General features: G+C 36.3%; 1 protein-coding gene across 10 annotated transcripts in view; it reads left to right on the top strand.

Moving 5' to 3' along the window:
- KIAA0586 (KIAA0586 ortholog) overlaps positions 1-12,680 on the top strand; it is a 106,292-nt gene that overhangs the window by 31,029 nt on the left and 62,583 nt on the right. For all 10 annotated transcript variants that reach the window (XM_015566482.1, XM_015566484.1, XM_015566480.1 and 7 more), the window contains 5 exons: positions 643-753; positions 2,384-2,461; positions 2,677-2,870; positions 5,413-5,531; positions 10,125-10,324. In XM_015566482.1, the coding sequence (XP_015421968.1) occupies positions 643-753; positions 2,384-2,461; positions 2,677-2,870; positions 5,413-5,531; positions 10,125-10,324 (702 nt within the window). The remainder of the gene's footprint in view (positions 1-642; positions 754-2,383; positions 2,462-2,676; positions 2,871-5,412; positions 5,532-10,124; positions 10,325-12,680) is intronic.

The raw sequence follows: 12,680 nt of genomic DNA, 5'->3' as shown, positions 1-12,680 counted from the left end.
TGATCACCTTTTTTGATGTTGTAAATAGAGCTCATTTGGATTGCATTTTGGCAGTAATTACCAAGAATCTTAAATATTCATGCCCTATGGCTCAAAAATTTAATCTAGTATCTGGCTATCTAGTATAAGGATATAATTCAAAATTTAGGGAAATAAACCCTATATATATTAAGAAGTTTTTTGTAGTGATATACATATAATAGAAGAAATATTAGGAGTATCCTAAATGTTTGCCAACAGGAGAATGATTAATAGTAAAGGCATGTGTATTTGTTGAAATATTATACAGTCATTTAAAATATAATTATGAAGTCTATACAAGGTACATCCTAAACAAGGTAGGATGTTTCTGACTTAATTACACTGAAAAATCAGGAATGAAATTATTGTATATTTTGCCTACATATAAGTGGTAGTAAAAAGATACGTAAAAGGAATAGTGACAATGAAGCTTTCTTAAGATGGTAGGGTTTTGTATGTTTCCCTTTATTTTCCAAATTTTGTAAATTATCCTTTCATAATTAAAAAATTATTTTCCATTGACTTTGCAATAAAAAGTTAAATATATGTTATTGATATATAGATATCAAGTATTTGAGTCAAAATGATGAACAGAAAGCTAGATGTTGTCTTCTTTTTTAGGTATTACCCAGTGTAGATATTGACAGCATTTCAAATGTCAGCATTGATGTCAGTCCATCTCTGCCTAGTCCCAAACAAGCATCTCCTCCTCCTCTGAGCACCTGGATACAGGTATTGTTCAGAAATTTATTTTATAGTTTTAAGTAATGTCTCACTATAGATTTTAACTAGTGTTATTCCCTGCAACGTCTTTCATTATCATTATAATTCATTATAATAATTTAGGTTTTAAGGAGAAGATTCAGAATGAACCTGGAATTGCTTTTGAACCTAAAAACGGAACTTTAAGATTCTTATATTTATAAATATTTTGAAAGTCATAATCCTTAGTGTAACTTTTTGGTCACATAAGTTGTAATACTCTCATATGTGAAGAATTTTTTCTCTTCAGAGGAGAATCTCGATTTAAATGGGAACTAAATATAGGTTTTCTGAATGTGAATTTTATAATGATGATTGGAGTTTATGTTTTGGGATGTTACTTTGTCATTGTACTATATGCATTTCTTCCAAGTATTTATTTGCTACTGAGTAATGAAGTTAAGATTCTACTACTACACATCAAAAAGCACCGTAATTTTCCCCACATTTCATCTATTGTAAGCAAATTTGGTCGTCAAGTATATATAGTCTTTTTTTAAAAAAATTTATTGTTGAAAGTGTTACAGATGCCCCCTTTTTTCTCCCTATTGACTCCTCCACTCCGTCCCCAGCCTTCACCACACTATTATTGTCTGTGTGTGTGGGTTATGCCTATGTGCATTTAAGTTCTTTGGTTAATCTCTCCCTCCTCCACCTCTTCCCTCTGAGATTTGTCAGTCTATTCCATGCTTCTATAAGAATACATTCTTATGGAAAGGGTGAAAACCAACAATTTTTCATAATCAGAAATAGTAAAATAGAACTGAATCTAAATGTATTTGTGTCTGATTTAATTTTTTCATTAGTAATATTTTTCCACCAGAAGTTTATTAAAACATATATGGTTACAAATAATAATTTCTGACTCTTTGTCATTCAGCTCTCAGGAGGCTATTTGTGGTTTTAGGTAACTAGATTACTTTCAGTGAGGCCTACAGACTAAATTTGTAAAATAATTATTTTATTTATTTTTTTAAATTTTTGATTCTATATCTGTCTTTTCGTGAGTTTGTATGTGTATACTTATATATCTACATATACAAGCACTTTATCTGAACTCTAGGAGAGAAATCACAATCATATCAACTTGACTTAAGTTGCATTGTTGATGGAATCCTTGACAGAAAAACATATTTAATTTTTTAGGACTATTGAAATGAGAACCTAATGGCTTTGGGACTGTCTTGGATTTTTTATTTTTTAGGAGTTGATTGTTAAACATATACAGTTTTATTGATTTCAGAGAGGAAGGGAGAGGGAGAGAGAGAGAGAAACATCAGTGATGAGAGAGAATCATTGATTACCTGCCTCCTACATGCTTCCTACTGGAGATCAAGCCTGAAACCTGGGCCTGTGCCCTGACTGGGAATCTTAACCGTGACCTCCTGGTTCATAGCTTGATGCTCAACCACTGAGCCACACAGGACGGGTGGGACTGTCTTGGATTTCATTTACAAATGAATTAAATTCTGAATAGGATGTTAAAATTTAAAAAATAGGGCTATTTATTATAAGCTTATGCTATGGGTAGAAATATGATAAGTCATGTGTAAATTAAAAAGAGTAAACACAACAAAAACTTTCTGAAATGCTTTCTTAGACTCCAGAATTAACGAAGGTAGATGAAGAGGTGAAGTTTCCAGGAACTAACTTTGATGAAGTAATTGATGTCATACAGGTAACAGATCTTGGAAACCATTTTCTACCAGTATTTTTCCATATGATAGACAAATGTGTATGTAAATAATGCGATCAAACTAGTTGAAATGCCATTGATTAATTTAGAAGTGTTGGTTAAGTTAACTCATCTATAAAAGTTCCCTGCCTATTCTTGTCACTCAGCAGTGTTGAACTGATATGTGAATATAATCATTTTGTTTTTATTATTACCAGGAAGAGGAAAAATGTGATGAAATTCCAGAATATTCTGAACCAATTCTGGAGTTTAATAGAAGTGTTAAAGTTGCTTCTACAAAATATAATGGTCCTCCATTTCCACCAGTTGCTTCTACTTTTCATCCCACTGCTGATATTCTGGATAAAGTAATTCAGAGGAAAGAAACCTTGGAAAGTAGTTTAATTCAGTGGTGAGTTTAAAGAGGCATTGGTGTTAACAGAATTGTAGTAGCAAATATAAATGGAAAGTATTGAGTTTCGGTTGAAAATCTTTCTTGTCTCTTTCATTTATTAAATTTCTTTGCTATAGTCATTGGAAACTATTTGATGTGATACTTAGTGTGTAACTGTTGGAGGTATTATTTCTGTCCTGGAATACTTGTACTTAGACTGTCTAAATGGCAAAAGAGCTATTGTTAAGTAAAAAAAGCCTTAAAAATGTACATGTTCTTCAATCTAGTGATTCACTTCCAGAAATTTATCCTAAGGAAATTACTGCCAGGAGCTGGTCCATCCTTGCTGTTTCAAGAGACCTGGCATATATGGCATACTGTTCTTAATATGTTTGCTCACCTTCTTGGCACTATGTGTTTTAACCAAGGTCACCTCTCCGAGAAAGGTTGTTTCCCCAGCTAGAGATTTTTCCCTGAAGTTAGGGAGGGAATAAAACCCCTTCACTAAGTGCCAGGCGGGTAATTAATCACTTTAACTATGAACAATCATGCTTAAGCTACATAATCTTTATCCCTGGAATGGAGATAAGAAACGCCCTAACCTTTGGAATAGAGATTGATAGGATTGGAATCAACTGGTATAAATACAGATGTAACAAGACAGAGAGAGACAGAACTTAGATGAATAACTTAGAAGACAGAACTTAGAACACAGAATCTAGAGACAGAAGAACTTCGCTGGAGAGAACATGGCAAAAGATCCTGGACAGAACCTGGCTACAGAACTTGGTTGGAGAACCTAGACAGAACCTGGCTGAAGAACCCGGCTACAGAACCTGGCGACCGAACCTGGCTGGAGAACCTAGCGAGAGAACATGGCTACAGAACCTGGCTGGAGAACCTGGAGAACGTGGCTGGAGAACCTAGCAAGAGAACATGGACACAGAACTTGGCTGGAGATTGTGGCTAGAGATCCTGGCAAGGCTGCTGATCAACTGAATGCTGTCTCCGTGTCATTCCTTCTTCGCTGACTCCGTCCACACCTTTGGGGACCCCTGGACCTGCTGGGGTTGGACCCCAGCAAATTACAGTTCTGCCACAGGCCATAGCTTACTTAGCAGCAATAGTGCTTGCTACAAACAAGGCACTGTTCTGTTTGTTACTTATATAAACTTAAGAACTTATTTTTATCCCTGTGAGAAACCTTAAGCAAGTTATGGAATAAACTAAATTGAATATTAATACAGTTATCAAGATTAGGTTTAGAAAAATATTTAGTCATGTTGAAATACATTATTTATACACTGGTACATAAACTAAGCAGGATTCTAATGATTTAACCATCTATAATAATAAAAGGGTAATATGCTAATTAGACCAGATGTCTTCTGGACATCATTCCGGATGTCCTTCCTGATGAAGCTGGGCCAGATGGAAGCAAGCCTGGGTCCCTGGTGCCTGCGGGTGGCTGGAGGAGGGAAGCAGCCCGGGTCCTGGGTGTTGGAGGGAAGTTGGTGCCGGCAGCCGGGGGAAGGAAGGCCTACCCTTGCACGAATTTTCATGCATCGGGCCTCTAGTAGTTTATAAGAACTCACTCCAAAATAAGTGGGCATAGAGAAAAAAATGGAAAATTATATTCCAAATTGTTAACTGTGTTTATCCTTGAATCTGGGATTAAGAGGGAGCCTTGCCTGTTTAAAATTTTTTTAATGTTTTCTGATTTTTCGACAATGAACATCTATTACTTGTATATTAATTTTATAAAAAATATTTTTATTGATTTCAGGGAGAGGAAGGGAGAAGATATAGATAGAAACAACAATGATGAAAGAGAATCATTGATCGGTTGCCCCCTGCATGCCCCCTACTGGGGATTGAGCCTGTAACCCGGGCATTTGCCCTTGACTGGAATCAAAGCTGGGACCCATCAGTCTGCAGGCCGATGCTCTATCCATTGAGCCAAACCAGCCAGGGCATATGATAATTTGTAATTGTGTATTAGCTGTTCTCATGTACAGAGGCAGTCTCCTATTTCATTGCATTTTTCCCCCTTCTTCTTCCTTTTCTCCATGTTAACATTGACTTTGGAAATAAATTATTTTTTTTTAAGAGGAAAACTACCTATCTATATTGCAGTCTATATATTTATTCCTTGAAGAGAGGGTAGCTGGACTTCTTTTCCAGCTCTGATCTTGTATGGTTTTATATGCATGCTTTCAGAGTAGAGAACCCAACATTTTAGGTGCATGATATGCTAGGTATAGTTGACCTAAACCTTCTTAGGAATTTATGAGGTCTGTTAAACTCTTCTTTAGACTAATCTGAAAGATTTTAATTTGATGTGATGAATTATCTCCCACATGGAGATCTATTTCATGTGGTTTATTTTGCTAGGGGATACATTTGATTGTTTCTTCTTCCAGATTCAGCTTTTAGAATGACTGCTTTCACATGTAAATTCTTGTGCTTATGGATAGTTAGAGGTTATTTTTAAGCATAGTATTTCTAATGTTTTCTACATTTCACTCAAATTTAGGAATCCTTAACTTTTATCCTCTAGGGTAGAACAAGAAATAATGTCAAGAATTATCTCTGGGCTCTTTCCAATCCAACAACAGGCCATAGCTAATGTCAGTGTTTCAGCCAGCGAGGCAAGTGAACCGTTGAGTTCTGACATTGGTAAGTGAAATGGAATCTCTTTAGTCTTTTTGTTATTAAAAGACAAAATTTTCAGGTCATTGTGGATTTGCATATTCTAGAAGTCAGGTATTCTTTGCCTGACAAAAGTTAAGCTCTTTCTACATCACTTCCCAGATCTTCTCTGGAATGGAGGTTAGCTCTCCCTCACCTCCTTACTTCATACTGCAGCATTCAGATGATGATAACATCCTCTATTCCTCCCACCCCAAATCTCCATTATTTCCAAACTGTTATATATAGCACTTTGTATACATCTTTGATATAGTAACTTTCACATTGTATTGTGATTAGTTTACATATCTGTCTCACTCACTAGACTATAAATTACTCAGGATTAAGGATGTTTCTCCTTTAGTGCTTAGCCCTTGACTAACATTTAAGAGTTTATGTGACGATTGAATGAATAAAGGAGCTTCTTTCTTTATGGAACCCACATCATTCATAGAGGTTATTTTTAAGGGTAGTATTTTTAAGGGTAGCATTCCTCCTTTTCTTCCTTCTGTTCTTCTTCCTCTTCCCTCCTCCTCCTCCTTCTATCTCTTCCCCCTCTTCCTCTTTTCTTTCCCCTCCTTCTGCAACAGCTTTTTTGAGATATAGCTTATTTGCCATAAAACTCACCAATTCTAAGTGTCCAGTTTGATGAGTTTTAATAAACACAGCTATATATTAGCCGCAGGATCATGATATTGAAAAACATTTCCATCATCCCGAAAAGTTCCCTCATACCACTTTGAAGTCATTCCTAACCTCCTCCCATGCCTTCCAGGCCCTAACAACCATTGATCTTCATTCTTTCATTGTGTTTTTGCTTTTTCTACAATTTTGTATATACATGATCACACAGTGCATATCTATTGTGTTTGTCTTATTTATCACAATCGTAATAATATTGACAGTCGTAATAATATTACACTGTATGTATATAACAATTTGTAATCCATTTACCAGTTGATAGACATTTGTAGTCTTTTAGTTTTTGGCTATTATAAGTCTGTGATATGAATATTTGCAAACAGGCTTTTTAGACACATTTTTAAATTTCTCTTGATCACATGGTAAGTAATGCTTAACTTTACCAGAGACTGCTAAATGTTTCCAAAGTGGCTATTCTATTTTGCATTCCAGTCAGCAGTGCGTGAGAGTTCCAGTTGCTCCACAACCTCAACAATGTTTGGCGTTGTCAGTGTTTTGAATTCTGGCATTCTGTAAACATGAAGAGATATCTCCTTCAGGTTTTTTTAAAAATATATTTTATTGATTTTTTACAGAGAGGAAGGGAGAGGGATAGAGAGTTAGAAAAATCGATGGGAGAGAAACATCGATCAGCTGCCTCCTGCACACCTCTTTCTAAGGATGTGCCCGCAACCAAGGTACATGCCCTTGACCGGAATTGAACCCGGTACCCCTCAGTCCACAGGCCAATGCTCTATCCACCGAGCCAAACCAGTTAGGGCTCTCCTAAAGGTTTTTATTTGCATTTCCCTAGTGATTAATGATTATGTACAATTTTTCATATGCTTATTTATCATCTGTATATTCACTTTGGTAAAGTATTTTTTTAAAAATATTTTGCCCATTTTAAAAATGGGGTTTGTGTCTTTCTATCATTGAGTTGTAAAAGTTCTTTATTCTGGATACAAGTTCTTTCTTGGATACATGTTTTGCAAACATGTTCTCCTGGTTTGTATGTTGCCTTTTTGTTTTCTTAACATTATCTTTATAAGACCAAAAGAGTAATTTTGATAAAGTTTAATTTATCAGTTTTTCTTATATAGCTTGTGGTGGTTTTTGTTTGTTTGTTTTGTGTGTGTACTATTTAAAAAATCTTTGCCTAACTTAAGATCATTAAGATTCTCTTTTAGAAGACACATGGGTCTCTGGTACATTTAATTTTTGTGTATGGTCTGAAGTAAGGATCAAGACTTATATTTTTGGCATATGGATATTCAGTTGTTCTACCATTATTGGTTGAAAAGATTATTCTTTCCCCCATTGAACTGCCTTGACACTTTTGTAGGGAATCAACTGGCTATACACATATAGGTCTGTTTCTGGACTTCCTATCCTGTTCCATTGAGCTATAAGTTTATCTTTATATTAATACCATACTTCTTGATTACTGTAAATTTAAAAATGATTCTTGAAGTTGAATAGTGTAAGTTCTCCTACTTTGTTCTTCTCTTTTTTTATATATTACTCTATTTTTTTTCCTTCTTTCCACACCTAAATAACCTACTCTACCTTCTCCATAGGCTATCCCTTAACTGCTCAAATCTTAGACGTCAGAGTCCATATTTACTTCCTCTTTGTCCTTATGGTTTGACTTTTTGCCCTCCCCCTAACAGAACTGTTCTCTCACAGTATTTGGTTGTTAAAAACAGTCTCTTCAAATCTTTGTCCTCCTGTATGGTTCTAGCATGGACACTGTTGACCACCTCTAGTTCTTAAAATGTTCTACTGGTGTTGGATTTTTATAATTTAGCTTCTTCTTCCCCTTATCTTTTTAATTTCTTTAAGGCCTCATTTCCTCATCTTTTTCCCCTGCTACTTGAATCAAAATTTTCCCAACTTTCTGTGCTCTTCTCTGTTTCTTTTCTGTTTTCCAGCCTTCTTGTGCCATTACTTTTCCTGCATCATTTATGACCCCTAAGACACACATCTAGGCTGTAAACTTGTTATTCCCACTTGTTCCACCGGCATCCCAAACTTGGCATGACTGAAATGTATCTCATTTTTCTAAACGAATGTGGTCTTCCTTTGTTTCTATGTCTGTTAATAATATCACAGTTTTCCAAGCACCCAATCTCCACAGCCTTGGAGTTACTGTTTATTACATGTTCTTATCCTTGTTCTTCCTCAGGCACCACCCAGTCATAGCCAGGACCCTAGCTCCACACAATTTATTGTTGCATTTGGTTCATTCTTCCTATTTAGTATTACTCAAAGACTCCCTACACTACTATTACCCCAGATTTTCTTTCATCATCTCATATTTTGAAGGAAAGTAAAAAATGACCAACCATGTTTTGAAGAAATTGATGTTTTCCTGTATTTTTTGTTTTTAAATATATTTTTATTGATTTCAGAGAGGAAGGGAGAGGGAGAGAGAGAATCATTGATCAGCTGCCTTCTGCATGCCCCACAGTGGGGATTGAGCCCGCAACCTGAGCATATGCCTTGACTGGGAATCGAATTGTGACCTCCTGGTTCCTCGGTCGATGCTCAGCCACTGAGCCACCCCAGCCTGGCAGAAATTGATGTTTTTCTGTATGAAAATCTTAAAATTTTCAAATTGGATATTTATATCCTGTTCTCTTCTCTGCAAAAGCATGTGCATTTGTTTTTTTAAATAAATCTTTATTGTTCAGATTATTACAGATGTTCCTCTTTTTTCCCCCCATAGCTCCCCTCCACCTGGTTCCCACCCCACCCCATGCTCTTACCTCCCGCCACTGTCTTCTGCATTTGTTTTTATTTTGCGTGTTTGGGTATTGCTTTTGTGCTTTCTGGCAGAGATGTTTTGATTTTGGTCACGCCCAAATAATGAATTATGGGAATGAAAAAGGAGATATGTCAACATATAATTACTTATCCTTCAACAAGACACCTATACCCACTTTTTAGGGATTTCTAGATATTGCTGCCCTAGGTGTACTAATTAATAGAGTGCTCTTTTGAGAGGTCACATCTCCCTCAAGTCATATAGATCATTGTTTACATGTTTTCCACACAAAGCCCTAGAAATAGAGCCACTTTAATTCTAGTAAAGTCTGTTGTTAAAATTTCACTGAATTTTCTGAACATTCATACAGGTTAAAAGTACAACATATTTGGAAAATTAATATACCTGTGGAGCTTCTGATATCAAGCACCTAAACCAGTGATGGCGAACCTTTTGAGCTTGGCGTGTCAGCATTTTGAAAAACCCTAACTTAACTCTGGTGCCGTGTCACATATAGCAATTTTTTGATATTTGCAAGCATAGTAAAGACTTATATTTTTGATATTTATTTTATATATTTAAATGCCATTTAACAAAGAAAAATCAACCCAAAAAATGAGTTCGCGTGTCACCTCTGACATGCATGTCATAGGTTCGCCATCACTGACCTAAACTGTAAATGTTAGTATTGAAACTAGAAAGGAAGGCAGGTTTGTTTTCATGTTTATAAAGCAGCTACCATTTCTCTGAGGTTCCCCCACAGCCATTGTATCCTTGTGTTTTGGCCAAGATCTGTCACAGGGTTTCCTTGGAAATATGGATTGTTTTCAGATAGAACATTTAATGTGCATGTAAATCCTTTTTATCACTAAGTTCTATGGTAGGGAAGAGGCCATATAAGTAAATTTTCATCTGTATATTTTCCTTCCCTTTTTTGTTTGCTTGGAGAGAATGTGCACTATTAAGTTATCTTCTTCTTCTTCATAATAAGTAGATTTTCTATCTTCATTTTTATTTCTCCTCCCATCCCATTGTACACATATGTTTGCATCTGTAAAATTTTAAGAATTAAGGTTTGGATTGTAAGCATGTTCCTTGCCCACTTACTCTGAAATTCTTTCACTTTGTAGTGGAAGGAACAAGTGGTGGCGTCCTCCAGCTTTTTGTTGATGCTGGGGTTCCTGTGAGTTCAGACATGATTAGTCATTTTGTAAATGAAGCTCTTGCTGAGACCATTGCTGTCATGCTGGGGGACAGAGAAGCAAAGAAGCAAGATCTTGTCGCTCCAGGTGTTGCTGGGGACGTTTTAACAAGTGAAACATGCCTGCCGGTAGGTGTGACTCTCCTTTCCCAACTTGGGTTCCTGGGGAATTTTTGATACATTTATTAAAAAAGTAAAATGGACAAATTTTATTTTTGTTTTTAAATTTATCTTTATTGTTGAAAATATTACAGATGTTTTCTCATTTCCCCCATTGACCTCCTCTACCCTGCTCCCCTCCCCTCCCCAGGCCTTCACTGAAAATAAGCAAATTTTAAACTGAGTATCATAAAATCATAGTTTGTGGTGGAGATTAATTGCCTGTTGTTATGATTACAGTAACATTTCCCCAGCATTTTACTTTAAAAACTTTTAAATTCATAGAAAAATTAAACATATGAGACAGTGAACATAGATCTCTCTGTTTTTATGTTCTATTTCTTTAAAAATCATTTGAAAGTTGCAGATACCATGACACTTGTAAATGCATCAGCAGTATTTTCTAAGAACAAGGCACTTTCTTACGTAACCAAAATACTATTGTTGCTGAGCTAAAGGGGTTTGTTTGCCTGCACACATCAAGGCCCAATTAAAGGCCAACAGGAGTTTGCAGCCAAGAAAGTAAAGGTTTGCATTTAAGGAAATGGTGCCATGCCCAGAGTCACAGGTTGAGCTCATGCTCAAAGACATAGCTCCCCCATGGCTTCGAGGGGATGAGTTATAAAGGGGACTAAGAGGTTAGGGTCTTGATCTCTATGGATTGGTCAGCACTAGGGTAGGGGCTAGTTGATTATTGCATCTGGTCCCCATGTCAGCCATGGTGTTACTTTGTCTAATTTTGCAAGGATGTGGTCAGTAGGTCGTTCTGGAGCTGAAACACAACTGAGGCCTAGAAGTTATCTGTAGTTTGGAACTCTGTCTCTGTGGTCAACAGATTTGAGGCTTTGTTCCTAAGATTATTTAACGCCACTGACCACCAGAACATCATTATACTGAGGGCTTGATGATTAAGGGAGTGGAGGTGCAAGGGAAGGAGAGGCAGGTGAGTTAGGATACTCTTAGGCTGGACAAGGCCAGTTTGAATCAAAAGGAAAGAAGGTGGAAGGGTCTTATTAAAGAAATGAAGTTTCTGCTAGGTTACAGCATTATCAGACCCTCACAATTTGACATTGGTATGTTAATACTATGTAATATTAGGCATGTGGACATATCCAGGCAAGTTACACACAAAAAAGATAGACAAATGGTCCCTATACATATAAAAAGATGGTCAGTCTCACTGATAATAAGAAAAATGTCACTGAAATTTTATTTTTACTGAATAGTTACACTGAAAGTTTGATAATGTCATTGTTCAGCAAACCTTGGGGAAGATGGGAATTCTCCACAGTGTTAGAGTAAAATAACAACCCTGTAGAGACAGATTTGGCAAGATGTATTCAAATTAAAAATGCAATTAGCCCTTTAACTGTTTAGTCCCACTACTAGAAATTTAATAATCTGTGCATATGAAATGCCTTAAGACAAGATTATATTTAGTAACTCTGGGAGGGGAACTAGATAGATAGAGCATGGCTAAGAAAGGAGACCTAATTTTCACTATCATCCTTTTGCACCTTTTGAATTTTGAAACATTTGAGTGATTGATTATCTACTTAACAAATTGATTTCAAACTGTAATTTTTTTCTTCCCCAGTATTTTTCATCTCCATATTGTCTTTATTTGATCTCCCCTACTTCTTATTCTTCCATTGCTTTTTAAAAAATATTTATTGTTGAAAGTATTGCCTATGTCCCCTTCCCCCCCCATTGACTCCTTCTAGCTAGCCCCCATCCCCCACCCCAGGCCTTCACGACTCTATTATCTGTGTCCATGGGTTATGCCTATATGCATTCAAGTTCTTTGGTTGATCTCTTCCCACCCACCCACTCTCCCCCCGCCTTCCTCTGAGATTCCAGTCTGTTCCATGCGTCCATATCTCGATCTATTTTGTTCATCAGTTTATTTTGTTCATTAGATTCCACATATGAGTGAGGTATTATGATACTTGTCTTTCTCTGACTGGCTTATTTAGTTTAGCATAATACTCTTCAGGTCCCTCCATGCTGTCTCAAAGGGTAAGAGATCCTTCTTTTTTACTGCTGAATAGTATTCCATGGTGAAAATGTATTAGAGCTTTTTTATCCTCTCATCTACTTATGGGCACTTGGGCTGTTTCCAGATTTTAGTTTTTTAAATTGCACTGCCATGAACATAGGGTGCATATATTCTTTCTGATGTGTTTTGGGTTTCTTAAAATATAATCCTAGAAGTGGGATTACTGGATCAAATTGGAGTTCCATTTTTAATTTCTTGAGGAAACTCCATACTGTGGCAGCACCAGTCTGCATTCCTACCAGCAGTGTATTAGGGTTCCCTTTTACC

This window comes from Myotis davidii, unplaced genomic scaffold (assembly GCF_000327345.1).
Source record: "Myotis davidii unplaced genomic scaffold, ASM32734v1 scaffold281, whole genome shotgun sequence".
Classification (NCBI taxonomy): Eukaryota; Metazoa; Chordata; class Mammalia; order Chiroptera; family Vespertilionidae; genus Myotis; species Myotis davidii.
The sequence above is the reverse complement of the archived record's forward strand: the minus strand, read 5'-3'. Positions and strand labels throughout refer to the sequence as shown.